Here is a 17,353-nt window from a genome sequence, read left to right as displayed (position 1 = left end):
CTAAACTATCATTCAGGGGCAAGAGGATATGTCAGATCAACTTCCAAAGTGGGGGTCCAGACACATAGGGTTACCACCCCGTCACACCACTGACTGTGAACGGCTCTGAATGTACAATAGTCATTTAAGTGTGGTTTTTATACCGACTTTGATTTAGTCTCAGGGAATGAGATGCAGGTCATTCATGAGGAGATATAATGGCCAGCTGGCTGGAAGGAACAGGCGACTCCCCACCTTGTAAAGTGACACTTTAAGTGCATTAATTAAGTGACACTGTGGTTACGATGCAAATGAAAACCACTGCAGCCTGCAATCTGCTCTGAAAGGAACCGCAAATCTCTAGTGCTAGACGTCAAAGCATGTCAGGGTGATGGCGATCTCCTGCGCAAGTCCATTTTACACCAGGTTCTGTTTGGTTTTCCTTCCGCGTCACCCTCCTGTGTCGGATACACATGTAAGCACTAAGCAGCCATTTAGTCTGAGTGTTTTTAAGCCACACTTGTTAAGCCAACAGGTTCTGAGCTTGTAGATCAGATATTTTTCGGAAAAACAATAAAAATACATTCACTTATATTTTCGCCTATAATGGCATGCCCAACACAGGGACACAAGGTTGAAAGTGGTTAAGACACAGCTCATTAAATAAGCACTAATATTGTTGATTCCCTAAAAGCTCTGTATTGTCTGCCCAGTAAAAGCACACACACACACACACACACACACACACACACACACACACACACACACACACACACACACACACACACACACACACACACACACACACACACACACACACACACGTACGAATATAGGTAGCTTTAAGCCGTCTTGTTTCTCTGTAGCCTGAAGGCCTATCACCTTGTCAACCCCCCCCAAAAAAAATACAGCTGACAACCTTGTGAACCAACCAGACATCTGATGTTTCTCTCCTCTGTCTGTCTGTCTGACTAACAAAGTCAGCAGCACAGCACCTCACTTACACTTCCTCTCTCCTTCAGACCGGCCCTAAAACAGATTTATTATTAGCAGAAAAAAACACTGCAAAAAGAGTTGAGGTCAGAGACTGGTGCATGGATGTATCCATCATCTAACATTGACAGTGTAGGAATAGGATTCCCAGCAGGGCTGCCTGTATTAACCCATTTAGGCCTAGAATTAGAAGGATTCAAAAGACACTTATAGAATCGGGTCAAAATTCAAATTTTCACGATTTTTCAAAAATAGCAGATCTACAAGCTTGCAGCGCGGCACTCGGTGCCGCGCTGTGAGCTTGTATATCTGCTATTTTTTTATATTTAAAGAATAAAATATTGAAACACAAAATGTGTACCCGTTCTAAATGGGTTAAACAAACATTGAATCTACTCTTTATGCTACAAGCCACTTGTACGCCAAATTTATACGGAATTCATTTTCTTGTAAAGTGAAGAGACAAAAAAAACAACTCTTCGCTCTGTGGTGCATACTGACAGCTCCGGCATATAGGGTCGTGGGTCAAACGCGACTACTTAATGAGCAGCTTTAACTGCAGTCTGAGCCGCAGTCAAAACTATGACGCGAGGCCTGAAGGGAAATGAGCATTTTGTTGATGAGCAAATGGCGGGTGAGTTATTATGCACTAGTGCAGTGAGGGACCCTGTGGCTTCAACAAAGAGCAGGGCGCTGTCCACTCCATCTGGCGTAAGGTCAGCTCTGCTGGAGGAGACAGACAAGCTGTGTGTGTGTGTGTGTGTGTGTGTGTGTGTGTGCTGTGCACACGCACATGTGTGTCAGACCCTGGGGACGGGAAAAAAGAGAGTGGGAGACAAATGTATGGGCACGCTCCATTTCCCTCAACCTTACAGCGCGTGCACACACACACAACCCAGTGTGTGTGTTCTCTCTCTGGTGGCTACCACTAAGCTGACCTGCTGTGGAGAAGAGACGTTTGTCCTACAAAGAGAGATGAGTGACCGCGTGAAGCGCCGGACGAGCCCCCATTCCTGTTCTCTAAACAGCGGCAGACACTCTAGCGACACTCACTTCCTGCATGGGCCCACCTGTTGGAACAAGGCAGCAGCACCGGTCTGGCTGTTCTCTTCTCTCCTCTTTCTGACACCCTGACAGCCAGCGTGTGGCTTGCCGGCCGCCAGGAGACTGACTGCACTGACATGTTCCATTTATGTGGGCCACTGCCAGGAGAGATTAAGAGGGGAAACCAAACTGATTTGGACCTTGAACGTGTAACTCCGCTGCCTTTTATTTGGTTCTTAAATTCACCGAATCACTATCGCAGTAGTACGAGTACTTCCCATGGTTCCCGCAGAAATGAAGGCTACAACACTTCTTGTTGAGTTCTTAAAATAACTCAACAAGCAGGCTCAGTTCTCATTCAAATACAAGGATGAAGCCTTGGATTTTTAAAATGCTGCTATGTATCCCACGGAGACCCTGCACTGAATGGTGGTCTTTGGACATCTTAATTGAGACAGTAGTACCGTAGTACTGTATTGGGAGCTACGGTATCTCTTAAGTAGTTTCTTTTTACACCATATCATTTTTATTTGAATAGAATATAGTCAGTGTGAGTTACAGTACACAGCTAAGTTGTAATGTAAAGTGGACAACTGAAACTAGGTTTTAAACGCTACTGCATGATTAGCAAGTTAACAGGTGGCTCACAGTAGGGCTGCCTGCAACATTAGTTTAATCTGATATATTTTTAATTCAATTTATCTATTCAATTAGTACAGACCATAACATGACGGTAAAATAAGCTAAAGACTCATCACAAGTTATCTGAACCCAAAAGACAACTGGAAATTATAAATTTTCATTGCTTGTGTTGTCGACGAAGTCGTATAGTACAGTAGAACGTAGACATTTGCATTTTTGTTGCTTGATTGGAGATGGACAGGAAACCGAGGCCAGGAATCAAACTCAAACCTGGGTCCTCATAACTCGCAAGGAGCATAATATTGTAAGTAAAATGACTGGTTGAGCCACGAGGTGGAGGCATCCAGTGCCGAGGCTTTGAGACAAGAATTCTAACTTGCTGCAGTGGCTCAGGGGGTAGAGCGGCCATCTGGGAACCTTTATGTCAAAATATCCTTGAGCAAGACACTGAACCCCTAACTGTGACTGTAACTATGAGCAGGTTGGTGCCTTACATGCACGGTTGCTTCACCGTCGGTGTGAATGGGGGAATGAAATGCACATTGCGCTTTGGATAAAGGCAGACCGTTTACTATTTACTGCGTTTCCTACTCAACTGAACCTGTCTAAATAACCTTTGGCACTCTGAAGAGCAGCAGTAACACGGTGACACTGGGACAAGCGGCTGGAAAACAACAGACAAAACACTAAATGTCAAGGTAACAAGCAAGAGGAAAGGGGTAGAGGGTGGGCTTTGACAGTGGGCTTCTCACCATGTTCTTACTGGTGTTAAAAAAGCAAACTTTGTGGAAATGTCACTGTGAATTTTGAATGGACCAGCCAATGTGCAACACAAAGCCTTCCTATAGTCACTTTCAGAGTTGTTTACCCTCTCTATTCTGACTATCATACTCATGACCAGGGTTGTGCAGGTTACTTTTAAAAAGTAATCCCCTACAGTTACAAGTTAATTGCATTTTTTTTAGTCAGTAACGTAATCCAATTACCACAATTAAAAAAGTAACTACTAGTTACTTTCAGTTACTTTTTAGCAAAACTCTCTTTAATTAAATAAAACAAGGTTTACCATTGATAACTAGAAAATAATATTGAGCCTATGAAATTAAGAAAAGGACAACAGAATTTTAATTAATCGCAATGGCAGTACTTTCACTACTTTTGTGCGACGGCCTTGTATGATTTGCGAAAGAACGTACAAATTTGGAGATACGAGATTTCCACCCGACAACGACGATATACTAGTGTTGTTGCTGCTCTCCATTATTACTGGGGTTGGTGTGGGCCAGACAGTAGCCCCCCGCGGGCCGCAAATGGCCCGCAGGCCGCCTATTGGGGAACCCTGACATACAGTGTAATCATCATCGTGTTCAGATACATCCAATCTCTCACTCTAGAGTATGTTACACTTTCCCCCCCCCCAGTAGTGTACACACACCCTACACCCCACTGCGTGTTATCAGTAGATGCCTGCTCTGGAGATGAAGGACCACCTGAGACGCCAGCAGGACATTCTCGCTCAGCGGGACAGAATCAAACAGGCCATCGTTCACACAGCCATGGACAGACACAGATCAATTGCCTTGTGCCTGCTGTGTTCAGGGCAAGGCTGTCTTGTTTATCGTAGAGTCAAGCCTTCAGTCCAAGCTAGCAGGGGAACCACACAACGTACGTGTCAGAACCAAACAGAACAATGCCCACATTCACATGGGGAGGCAGTAGGAGCGAGATCATTTAGCGACCTACAACCGGGTCGCGACGTGGTCGGTAGTTTTCAGCGACCGGGTCGCTAAATCGAGCGACCGGGTCGCTAAATCACCGACCGCGCCGCTAAATCGACCGACCCGGTCGCTAAATCTACCGACCTGCCTGCAGTTTTAGGTCGGTAGATTTAGCGACCCGGTCGGAAGATTTTGCGCCCCAGTCGATCGATTTAGCGACCCGGTCGCTCGCTTTAGCGACGCGGTCGGTGATTTAGCGACGCGGTCGGTGATTTAGCGACCCGGTCGGGAGGTTGCGTGGCAGGTTAGCCTAACTGAGGTAACGGTCGGGAGGTTGCGTGGCAGGTTAGCCTAACTGAGGTAAGGTTACTGAGGTTAGGTTTAGGGTTAGGGTTAGGGTTAGTAGGTCGGTGGAAGCGACCACCGGTCGGTGGATTTACCTACCCGGTCGCTGGATTAGCGTCCCAGTCGGTGGAATTAGCATCCCGGTCGATGGAATTAGCGTCCCAGTCGGTCGATTTAGCGACCCGGTCGCTCGCTTTAGTGCCGCGGTCGGTGATTTAGCGACCCGGTCGCTCCATTTAGCGACCCGGTCGCTCGCTTTAGTGCCGCGGTCGGTGATTTAGCGACCCGGTCGCTCCATTTAGCGACCCGGTCGCTCGATTTTGTGACCCGGTCGCTGAAAACTACCGACCACGTCGCGACCCGGTTGTAGGTCGCTAAATGATCTCGCCCTCTCTCTGGGGAGGTCAGAGCAGCTGATCTGCCAAACTGTCATTCCATCATGTCATGAAGCCTCTGTGTGTGTGTGTGTGTGTGTGTGTGTGTGTGTGTGTGTGTGTGTGTGTGTGTGTGTGTGTGCGCGTGCGTGCGTGCGTGCATGCATGCGTGCGCGCACGTGCGTGTGTGTGTTAACCAATTACATTGACCTTTAAGATAACAAACATCAACAGGTTTAAACGACTGAACTAATAATAGAGCAGAAATAGGCATAGCTAACAGCCGTGTCTGAGATATTATCGAGCCATCCAGACACAGGCAGTCTGTCGGCTTCTCCACCGCGTCTGGCACGTTGTTCTCTTGTTCAATACACAGCAGCTGTTTGAATCAAACAGCCGTAATGAAGCCAAGCGTCAGCGCGGTGCTTGCATGTCATAATCCTTAAATGATGGCTCACATGAGGACACCGAAACCTGACCACAATGTTATGGGTCCAAATCAGACCCGTGACTTGCATCGTGTAACATGTCTCTCCCTCTCTCTGCCCTGTCATTCTACACTATCATAACAAAGGTAGAAATGTTGTAAAAGGACCACACCACATGTTTTAACATGTTAATACATGTCTATTCACAGATTTGCCTCTATATTGTTCATAAACAGAGCATTTATTTGTGGACTTTGTGTTTGTTTACATTTTGTCAATACAAATTGAGCAAACTTCCCGAATAAGTCAGTCAACGTCGGTTAAATATCATTTAAGTTACACTACGCAATTACCGTACATTTTGTTAACATGTCAATCATTTCTCTGGGGACTATTTTCTACTTGACCTTTCAAATAAAGCTGTCCTATAATAACATAGATAACATAACACAGCTAAAGCCGCAGTATAATCCAAAAACTATCTTGCATGTCTTGCCGCTCTCTCTAGGGGCAAGGGCCCTTGTAACTCAGTCCCACTTTTCCCCCCCTTGTGACGCCCCTGTATGTGTGTGTGTGTGTGTGTGTGTGTGTGTGTGTGTGTGTGTGTGTGTGTGTGTGTGTTGTGTCTATCTAACCTCCAGTAGCCGGGTCTTGTCGTATTCTCTGCGGTGCTGGTAGATACACTGGCTGAGGAGAGAGTACAGCCGCTCCAGTTGTTCCACGCTGAAGCCCTCACTCCTGTCAACCACCACGTCTAGGAGAGCCTGGGGAAGTCAAACACACACACATCATGTTTATTATGTATTATGTTTATTTGTTTCTCAAACTTTCAAAAGGTCTCCCCTTAAGGCCGGATTTTAGACTGCAGTTACGTATATCCAGGGACCAGAACAGAAGCTAAATATACACTGTAGACCTTTCCACACTTTCACAACATAAACATTCTAAATGTGTCTAAGTTTATTTCCTGTTGCAGTGTGTTTGGTGATCATCAGTAGCTGACAGGAAATGAACCCCACGCTGTTCCCTAGCAACACAATACGACTGACAAGGTCTATTAGTTGTTATAGTTGAAAATCTATATAAATATAAATGAATGCCTTTGCTCTCCTCTTATCTAAATTAAACTTGACAAAGAGACACTGGCATACATGCACACATTACATGTCTGAAAACACTCATTAAACACACACACACACACACACACACACACACACACACACACACACACACACACACACACACACACACACACACACACACACAGAGTAGTGAATCCCTGACTCCGCAGATGAGTTTGTAAGAGCGTTGCCACTCGTGCAAATAAAAGAAGCAATTGGGGGTCAGCTGTATTCAAAAGCAATTAAGATCAGAGTGACAGCTAATTAAAGCTAATCATAATTAGCGCCAAGTTTACATTTCACTGCTACTTTAATTAAAACGTTGTGGACGGTCAGAGGCCTTTTCAATTGACCTGTGCCTCGTACATTACCCAAGCCAAAGCCTGTGTGTGCGTGCGTGCGTGCGTGCGTGCGTGGGTGCGTGCGCGCAAGTTTTAAACCCAAGACTCATCAGAATGCGTGGAGTGTAACTGGACTCACAAATGATTAAAGTTACAGTCAAACTGATACAAAGCAAAAAGAGAAACATCAAAAGGAAGGAAAGGAATGCCTAAATTGGCATAAAGTGTGCAGATTGAGAGTGGGCTTGTGTACACAGTGACAGTACCCATACACCGGCATGCACCTTCAATGTGTGTGTCAGTGTAGGGGTGGGCGATACTGGATAAAAGCATTATCACGATATGCTTCATGCAGTATCACGATACACGATATTATCACGATACTGTTTTATGCGGGTTTTTAGGTTTATTATGATTATTAGACCCTCACATATATTCTATAGATAATCTATTCATTTGTATGCTGCAGATAGAAAGATAGATAGACTAATCTATGATTTTTTTAATGATAACATTCAGATTTTTGATTACAACCCATGCCTTACCATTGAAACTTGAGGGAAAACAAATTACCTTATGGTTGGTTTATTAGACCCACACAGATATTCTATAGATAATCTATTCATTTTTATGCTGCAGATAGAAAGATAGTTTTTTTTTAATGATAACATTCAGATGTTTGATTAAACAATTATCATCTTTTACCTCAAAATATTTACTAGTTGGTGTGATGATGGTTCAGGTCATTCAAATGGGTCCCAGAAATGTTTTATGGGTTCCTTTGAAATGTTTTTTGAGTGTTGTGAGCTTGTAGATAGGCTATATTCAAAACAATTTGGCGGGACGTCTCTGGGGGTCTCGACCCACAGGTTGACAACAACCCATGCCTTACCATTGAAACTTGAGGGAAAACAAATTACCTCATGACCAACCAAAGTCAGGAGGTTTGTTATGATACAAGCTTTATTTTTAGAGAATTACTCACTCATTATCATCCTAGCTTTTCGCTTTTCTACTAACAATAATGGCATGGTTTTTATGACTAAGCCAATTATGTAATAGATAAAATAGACGCAAAATAGACGCGACGATTTCACCGCGATTCGCGACGACACACGCATGCATCAATGGTGAAAACATAAGCACTTTACAAATAGCAGCAAATAGCTACTTGTTTATAGTTAATAAAAACAGATGCATGGATTTACAAGGTGATCTAAATCATCTCATCAATACTGCCAGAACACACAGCTATGGATGAGACTCCAGCACAGTTCAGCTTTGCAAGCAGTGAGATGGCTGATAGCGATAGCAGGACGGATAAGTAGTTTGCGTCCTGTTAGTTTAATGCATCCATTATAAAAAATATGCTTCAAAGAATGCAGGCCAAGCTGCATCACTGCTTTACTAAAGTCCCGTGAAAGTGAAACTAAATCGTGGACCACTGTGCCGTGCTCCTGCACACAATCACAACTCAGTCAGTGCTGTAGACACTCTGTAGCCTGTCTGCGTGCTGCACGGGGGAGGGGCCGTGAAAGCAGGGGACAGATCCTCAAACTATATGACACGTTGAGCCGCGACACGTTATAGCTTGTAGATCTGTTCTTTTTGGCGAATTACACCACAGTACTATAGAAGTATAAATTAAGCAATAGAGCTGCGACTCATGGAACGTGCACTCGCTGTATCCAGAGCCTTTTCTAAATGACTGTTTGTATCACGAGAGAAACGATATTCTGAAATGGCCTATCGTGGCAAAGCTGTATCGCCGAGACGATAATTATCGCCATATCGCCCACCCCTATGTCAGTGTCTAGGTGTGCACAGTGTGTTTGGGGGACGACGACTGCTAAAAAGAGAAATAACATGGCAAAGCCAGGATTACACAAACTGTCAAACTCAGTGGAATAAATAATGAGATAATTACCCTAGGCAGGGAGACATATCTGTCTTTGCAAAAGCTACAGAAGCAAGCATGTTGTATAGAGCAGGGGTCTTCAACAGGGGGTCCGGGACCCCTAGGGGGTCCTCAGAGTTACTACAGGGGGTCCTCCAAATCTTTGTGTGACAGAAGCCTTTTTTCCTCCTTTTTTATATTAACCACTTCAACCCTGGCCTAGCGTCCATATTCGGAGAACTTTAGCCAAAAATAGCAGATCTACAAGCTCACAATGCCTCGCAGCTATTTTTGGCAAATAGCTTTGGTGTAGAGGGGGAAAAGAGCAGACTAAGTACAGAGTGAAAGGTCAAGTTTATTAAGTATCGACGGTTCAAGTGGTTAAATATCCGAAAACACAAATTGACATGATTCTAAAATACACTGATGATTGTGCCGTCAAACAATGAAACTATATGGAATCTATGAACAGGTAGTGGGGGTCCCTGCTTCATCTCTCTCTCTCTCTCTCTCTCAACTAAGGGGGCCTTGGCCTGAAAACGTTGAAGACCTCTGGTATGTATGAATCACTGCACACAGACTGTGATTCCTGTTTAAATGCAACGTACAGTTAACCCACATTACAGTGACCAACCACAAAAGCTCCAGTCCACGTACTTTATACAACACAACTTTACAGCGAGTGTAACACCAAATCATCCCTCTAAGAGTCACTTTTCCAACTTCAGCTAAACATTTCTCAGTTCACACAAAAACTGTCTAGCAGCACTTTTTTCCCTCCACAGATTTCAACGGAACATCAAGACAGTGAGTGGGCTGAATTTGATTCTTGATAAGTACCGGTATAACTATGGAAACTTAAAGCTTGAATATGCTATTTGTTTTAGTGAATATTATTTTTTACCATATAATTATTTTTTACCATTTTATTTGGCCTCCTTGCTCTTCCATTGAAACATTTATACGTATATTCTGTGTCTAGGCTGGACATCCACAGTGGCCACTGTAAATCGACTGACTAAATTGAAAAAAAAGAAGAAAAAAAAGAAAAGAATGCTAACACTGCGATGTCATTAAGCATAATGTGAAATAAAGAACAATAGGCAAATCACATTACATTAACTCACGCTGTGGTTTATCAATTATAATATGATCAGCATGTGGTTAATTACAGAAGCAGTCTCTTGTACTTCAATTTAGTGGAAGTAAAATTGAGAATTTATTTCACAGTAGTGTGAACGTGACAAATTAAAAGTTCCTTCAAACCAACCAAAGCCAGACAGGAATGGCACAGCAGCAGCCTGTGATTTGAGTTGAAATAATGTTTCTTTCATTTTTACAAACAAATGAACTGTGTTCCATACTGTATGAAAAATATGATAAGCACTACCTCATGCATGGCTCCCTTTAAACGTAGAGGCAGACAGGCAGCAAACTGCAACATAACGTTATGTTTATTGTCATACCTCCAGACAAGGTCCCCCTATGGGATAACCAGCGCCATCTGGCGCTGCAACAGAGTAAAACTCATAAGCTCCCGTACGAGAAATATCATTTGTCGGTAGGGCTGTCAATCACAAACGAGGGCACCGCCCCCGAGTGTATAAAAGCCCTGCGGGCTATCATAACTTCCTCTTCCGCACCTCTGCTTACCTGCAACTAGAGTGTCGCGAACTCAGCCATATAAGTATATTTTTCTGTAAAGTTTAGCCTAAGCGTTGACTAGGAAGTCGGCCACTGGCCTTTATAGATTATTCTCCTGTACGTTTCTACTTCTATTCTTCCTAACAGTTCGGTCTTTTTCTTCACTTTCGCTTTGAGTCTTTACTTCTTCTCTGTACGTTCTGCCACGTGTCTCCCTGCCTTAGCTTAGCTTCGCTTAGCTTCGGTTAGCTCACGATGGCAGCTCGTCGGCCTACAGTTAGCAGCCTGCTAGCTAGGGTACCGAAGAAGTGCGGCCTTCCCAGCTGCAAAGGCCTCATCGCCAATGAAGATACTCATCCGTTCTGCATTGTCTGCATGGGGGTAGGACACGCCTTGGCCTCTCTGTCCCCTCCGGCCCCGGCCACGGGGGTGAACTGTGCTGAATGCCTCCAGTACGATGTTCCAGCCCTCGAGGCACGATGTGAGATCGCTGCCGCAGGCTACGGCCTTCACACCACGGTCTCCGCCGGAACCCTCCCAGACACCTCTCCTCGTGTGCCGGACAGCGCTGTACGCCACAGCGCTGCTTCTCGCCACGTGGTTAGGCCTCCAGCGGCCTCGCCCTCAGCTAGCTTCGGTAGCCCCGTTGCTAGCGGGTCTGCGGCCCCTGTTTCCACTGCTGTTTCTCCGACGGGCTCGACTGGTGCCGTGCCCAAGAAGAGAACATGCAAGACCGCCCACGTTGTTTCTCCGCCAGCTGCAACATGGACCGTCCCCCCCAAGGAATTCCACCCTCTAGTCGTCGGTGACATTCCTCTCTCCTTCTCCGTCCCCCAGCTACGGGCTATGCGGCCACCTAGCCCCGTCTCCTGGCATGCTAGCGACGGAGACGAACCGGAGCTAGAGGACTGCGACATGGAGGAGTTGGACACGGAGGGTGAGTACTCGGAGGAGGACGAGTCCTCTTTCCCCTCCGGACAGGGCGGAGGCGCGGCCAGGGTGGTTCCTCATGCCGAGGCTTCCATCTCCGCCGCGTCCTCCCAAGCCCCTTCTGCCTCTCTCCCCCCTTCCATGCCGGCTGGGGCGAGAGGGGCAGCGGCACAAGACCCAGACTCCATCCCCATGGACGAGCTCTCGGTGCTGGAACGTGCCACCATCCGTTGTGGCCTGGAGCTGCCACTCGGAGACGCGCCACTCGGACCACGGGCTAGGATTCCCCTCCTTGGCCAGGATGTGGATTCCTCTCCCCCGCTTCGGATGGAAAAGCTCCCACTGGTCCCAGGCTTTGCAGAGGCCCTGCATTCAACCTGGACTACACACAAGGACCCCCCCAAGCTCCCCTTCCTGGTCGATTGCCGCGACGCAGAGAAGGCGGGAATCCCCTTGTGCCCTCCCATGGACAAGCTGATGGCCCAGTCCCTGGTAGGGAGCCTCAAGCCTAGTCATGAGCGGACCGGTCCTGGAGGCCGTCCTCCCCTCAATCTGGCCGTGGGTAAGAAGCCTCCTGGGTTTGCCATCCCCTTTGACGACAAGCAGTCTTCAAGGGTGAGGAACTCTTACAGATCATCCGCGCTGGCAGCCAGGACGATGAACGCCACCCAGCTGCTGCTTTTCTCCACCAGGCGCCTCCTCAGCGAGATGCGGGAGGTGCCTGACGTGTTGGTGGAGGAAATGGACAAGTCGCTGCGCATGCTGATGGACCTGAATGTCCACGCAATCGAGTGGCTTGGACACGGCATGGATTTTTGCATCCAGGCGGAACGTGCCAGGTGGCTGGACAAGGTAAAGTGTCCTGGCAGTTCCGGAGAGGAGACCGAGAAGGTCCTGCAAGACCTCCCCGGCCACCCTTCCTCCCTCATGGGCGGTGGACTGGAGCTTCTCCGCCAGGAGGTGGCGGATAAGAAGATCACTCTGGAGCTCCTGGGAGCCACGACGGACCCCCAGGTACCCAGAAAGGAAAAGAGACAGGGACGGAGCAAGGCCCCTGGTCAGGCTGACAGGGGGCGCTCTTCCTCCAAACAGGGGAAACAGAACAATCCCCCTAGGACCCCCTCTTCTTCCTCCGCGGGACCCCCTCACACTGCAGCGGGGGCTCAGGCCCGCTCTCAATCCCGCCACCCTCCCAGGCACGGGATACCGGCCAGCTCCCACAAAGCCCGTGGGAAGCCGCCGCGAAAGTGACACTGGACTCTGGCGGGGTCCCCCTGAAATTTCAGGGGACCCCCCCTTGCAAGCGCAGACGTTTGGACAATACGAACAATTTTTCTTATGCCAAGAAATTAATGTTTATTCCTCCTCTGTGCTCTCCTCCAGTGCCTGTAATAAAAAGTGTGTTGATAAAACAATGCCTGTTTATTTCAAACCCACCTGCTTTACTACAGACGACCCCATTTTGCATGAATTTAACCAGTGTAGAGAAGTCCAGGCTGGAATTTCTTTCCACTCAGAAAATATCGCTTCCTCCAGTCATGCAGACAGGTTACAAGCAGAATATTTCTCTTTGCAAAATGTTCCCAGACAAGCTAATTCCTATTCACAATGGTATGGTCTCACTAGTGTGCAATACCCCTCTGTCTCCACCGAGCGGCACTGTTATGCCGACTCTAGTTCAGGACAGGAGTTTGGTCTTAGCGTCAGGGAAGAAGCCAACACATATCACCCAGGGTCGGCCTCGTCTTCCCGCAAGGAAGCATATAAAGGCCTTAGCACAGGTTATAAACGTAAATACAATTCCCCGAGCCGGGGATTATGTTACTTATGCGATGAACCCTGTCCCCCGGGCTCCACGTTGTGTGTCGCCTGTATTATTAACAAGCGAGGCTTCTTGGAGGTCACGTGTTCGTCTCCCACCGGATACGGAAATAAGCGTACCGGAAACGGAAACGCTCTTTCCGCCGGTGACTCCGCGCCTTCCGGCCCGGCGTCTAGCGGATACGGATACGTGCCCGGATACGGAACCTCTCCCTTCCGGCCCAGTAGTTCCGCTCAGGCGGTACAACCCCAAGGCTTCTCCGTTGCTCAGCAACACGTTAGCACAGTGTGCAGAGCAATGGAAACGTTGCAATCCGAATCACTGGGTGTTTCGGACGGTGACACGGGGTTACAGACTACAGTTCGCGAAAAAACCCTCCCTATCCAGCAAGGTTATTTATACTCGAGCCCGCGGCTTGAAGGCGGATGCCTTGAGGGAGGAGATAAGCTCACTATTGCGCAAGGGCGCTATAGTGGAGTTATCACGCGACCAGAGCCGTTTAGGCTTCTGGAGCCGTTATTTTCTGGTTCAGAAAAAAGGAGGGGGGCTGCGTCCGATTATGGACTTACGTGCTCTGAACAAGCACTTGAAAAAGTTCAAATTCAGGATGCTGACGTCAGAGTCACTGATGAAATCAGTGAGACAGGGGGATTTCCACTGTTCAGTGGATCTGAAGGACGCTTATCAGCACATCCTCATTTATCCCCCACACAGGAAGTTCCTGCGGTTCGCCTTCGAGGGGCGCCTGTACGAGTACACGGTCCTCCCTTTCGGTCTTTCTCTGAGCCCTCGGGTTTTCGTGAAAGTGACCGAGGCAGCCATTGCTCCACTGAGGCATCAGGGAGTCAGGCTGGCGAACTACATAGACGATTGGATGATTTCCGCCGCCTCCTGCTCAGAAGCGGCGCGTCATACCAATCTGGTGTTGTCACACCTGAAGGCCTTGGGTTTCAACGTCAATTTTGGCAAAAGCATGTTGTTACCCTCCCAGCAGATTTCCTTTATAGGAATATCTCTGGACTCGGCCACCATGTCCGCTCGCCTCTCCCCGGAGAGGGTGGACAGGTTTCTGACTTGTCTCGGCTCCTTCCGACTGAACCAGGTGGTCAGGTACAAGGAGTGCATGAAGTTGACTGGGCTGATGGCGTCAGCAGTGCAACTTCTGCGTCTGGGCAGGTTTCATATGAGACCTTTCCAGCGGTGGTCACTGGCGCTCAGGATTCCTTCCCTGCAAGGGTACAGGAAGGTGACAGTCAGCCAGGTCTGCATGGACGCTCTGGTCCCATGGAGGGACCAGGCGTTGTTGACAAGTGGGGTCTCCATGGGCGAAGTGGTGTCACGCAAGGTGATCACCACAGACGCCAGCCGCTCAGGGTGGGGCGCCACCCACGAGGGGCGCTCAGCCAGGGGTCTTTGGACCCAGGCCATGTTGGAGTACCACATCAACTATCTGGAGTTAATGGCGATCTACTTGGCGCTCAAGCATTTCGAACCATTTCTCCGGGGTTGCCATGTCCTGGTCAGGACGGACAACACGGCGGCCCTGTATTATCTCAACAAACAGGGCGGCCTCTCCTCGCGTACGCTGGATCAGCTGGCGCGCGAGATGACCCTCTGGTGCTTGCCTCGGTTGAGGTCCATCAGAGCCTCCCATGTCCCGGGCCTTCAGAACGGCGGCGCCGATCTGTTGTCCAGGGGGGAGCCTCGTTACGAGGATTGGTCTCTCCACCCTGCGGTGGTGAGGCAGATTTTCTCCAGGTTCGGTCGACCGCGAGTCGATCTCTTTGCCTCCCAGGAGAACGCGAAGTGTCCCCTTTACTTTTCAGTGAGGGGACCTTCTCCTCTGGGGATGGACGCGTTTGCTTACGAATGGCCACAAGGTCTTCTCTACGCGTTTCCACCCCTGGAACTGATTCTTCCCACTCTGGAGAGGATCAGATGTTCCAACCAGGAGGTTCTTCTGGTGACACCATCCAGGGGAGTGTGGAGGTCTCTGATCACCCCACTGCTCTCTCGACCCCCTTGGCGGCTTCCCTTGCTCAGGGATCTGCTGCGCCAGGCAGGGGACGAGATCTTCCATCCAGACCCACGGGGCCTAGACCTGTGGGTTTGGCCCGTGAGAGGGAGAACCTGCTTGCAGCAGGCTTCTCACCGACGGTTGTAGCCACTATTCAGAGTGCTAGAGCCCCCTCTACTAGGGCTGTGTATGATGGAAGGTGGAATGCCTTTTTGGACTGGTGTGAGCTACAGGAGCCACCTGTGGTGGCTCATATAGCTTCGGCCCAGAGGGTGTTAGATTTCCTGCAGGACCGCCTGGACCTTGGTCTGGCGTTCTCTACACTGAGGGGTTATTTAGCGGCTATTGATGCCTGCCACCTGGGGGTGGCAGGTAAAGGCCTTTCTAAAATCCCTGAGGTGGTCCAGTTCATGCATGGTGTGGACCATTTGAGACCTGTGACCAGAGCCTTGTTTCCTGTTTGGGATCTACAAGTGGTTCTTGAGGGCCTTTGCAAGGCACCCTTTGAACCGATTGGGAGGACCTCTTTGAAACATTTAAGTTTCAAAACAGCTCTTTTGCTTGCCTTGTCTACGGCTAAGCGTGTGAGCGACCTTCGTGCGCTCTCTGTGAGCCCTGATTGTATGAGGTTTCTCAATAATGACTCCAAGGTTCTTCTCAAACCTCATTTGAGTTTTATTCCTAAGAACCGGGTGGTCCCGAAGGAACCTGTTGTTTTGACGGCTTTCCATCCTCCTCCGTTTGCATCAGAGGAGGATAGGCGTCTTCATTGTCTTTGTCCAGTTAGGGCCCTGAAGGCCTACTGTGATAGGACGGTGGACAGCAGGTCTACTTCTCAGCTTTTCGTGGTCATGAATGCCCGTCAACGGAAAGCGGTGTCCAAGCCCACTCTGTCGAGATGGCTTGTGGATGCTATTAGGTTGGCTTACACCCGGTCTGGGTCTGAAGTGCCGGAAGCACTTAAGGCCCACAGTACTAGGGGTGTGTCTACCTCTTGGGCTTTGTCCAAAGGTGTCTCCATTGAGGAGATTTGTGCAGCGGCGAATTGGTCTTCGCCGTCCACCTTTGCGACCTACTATCACCTGGACGTTGCGCCTTCTGCTATGGCGCATACGGTTCTGGGTGCTGCTGCCTTTCCTACTACGTAGGGGGGCGGCTCTCTCCCCTTCCGGAGATAGCATGCTGCTGTCTCTAGGATACGTGGGGGGGGACCCTGAGTTTTTCCCTTATTTTATTGCAATTTTATAAGGTGGACCTGTGTCTGCCCTTAGTGCATAAGGCGGGCCTCGGTCTGTCAGGGTCTCTTTTTTCTGTCTGAACACGCCCAGGCCCTGTGGGTCTGGGTCGGATCAGTCCTGAAAGGGGTCACGTCGGTTGACAGGACCTCCTTTCCGGGTGTGGTCGGTGTGCACGACAGTCTTGTCGGTTCATGACTTCTCGGGGAGTATATGAGTCCCATAGGGGGACCTTGTCTGGAGGTATGACAATAAACGTATAGGTTCCGGACGGAACCATGTTTATTTAATACCGGAGGACAAGGTCCCCCGAATAAAGCCCCTCGGTTCGCTAGTTGCGGGCGCAGAGGTGCGGCTTTAGAGGAAGTTATGATAGCCCGCAGGGCTTTTATACACTCGGGGGCGGTGCCCTCGTTTGTGATTGACAGCCCTACCGACAAATGATATTTCTCGTACGGGAGCTTATGAGTTTTACTCTGTTGCAGCGCCAGATGGCGCTGGTTATCCCATAGGGGGACCTTGTCCTCCGGTATTAAATAAACATGGTTCCGTCCGGAACCTATACGTTCTTGGGTCCTCCGTTCGTGCACGGCGTGCAGTGACAAGCACCTGTCCCTTTTTTCACACGTGCACCGTCCGTGCACGGCGTGCAGTGACAAGCACCTGTCCCTTTTTTCACACGTGCACTGCACTTGTTGTTGATGGCATTTTCAGCATGAGTCAAACGGTATTGTGTGCGTTTCTTTTTTGTATTGTATTGCTTTGTTGTATTTTTATGCTCCACTTTGTTCCATCTTTTCCCAGATATTGACCGACAGCTTGC

General features: G+C 48.6%; 1 protein-coding gene across 1 annotated transcript in view; it reads right to left on the bottom strand.

Annotated features, from left to right (window-relative positions):
• The window catches only part of atad2b (ATPase family AAA domain containing 2B), a gene marked incomplete at its 5' end in the record, with an annotated part of 135,538 nt that overhangs the window by 1,999 nt on the left and 116,186 nt on the right, over positions 1-17,353 (bottom strand). The window contains one exon of the mRNA XM_080744574.1: positions 6,159-6,287. Within this exon, the coding sequence (XP_080600700.1) occupies positions 6,159-6,287 (129 nt within the window). The remainder of the gene's footprint in view (positions 1-6,158; positions 6,288-17,353) is intronic.

Source organism: Nannobrachium achirus (genome assembly GCF_963921795.1).
Source record: "Nannobrachium achirus genome assembly, chromosome: 16".
Taxonomy (NCBI): Eukaryota; Metazoa; Chordata; class Actinopteri; order Myctophiformes; family Myctophidae; genus Nannobrachium; species Nannobrachium achirus.
The sequence above is the reverse complement of the archived record's forward strand: the minus strand, read 5'-3'. Positions and strand labels throughout refer to the sequence as shown.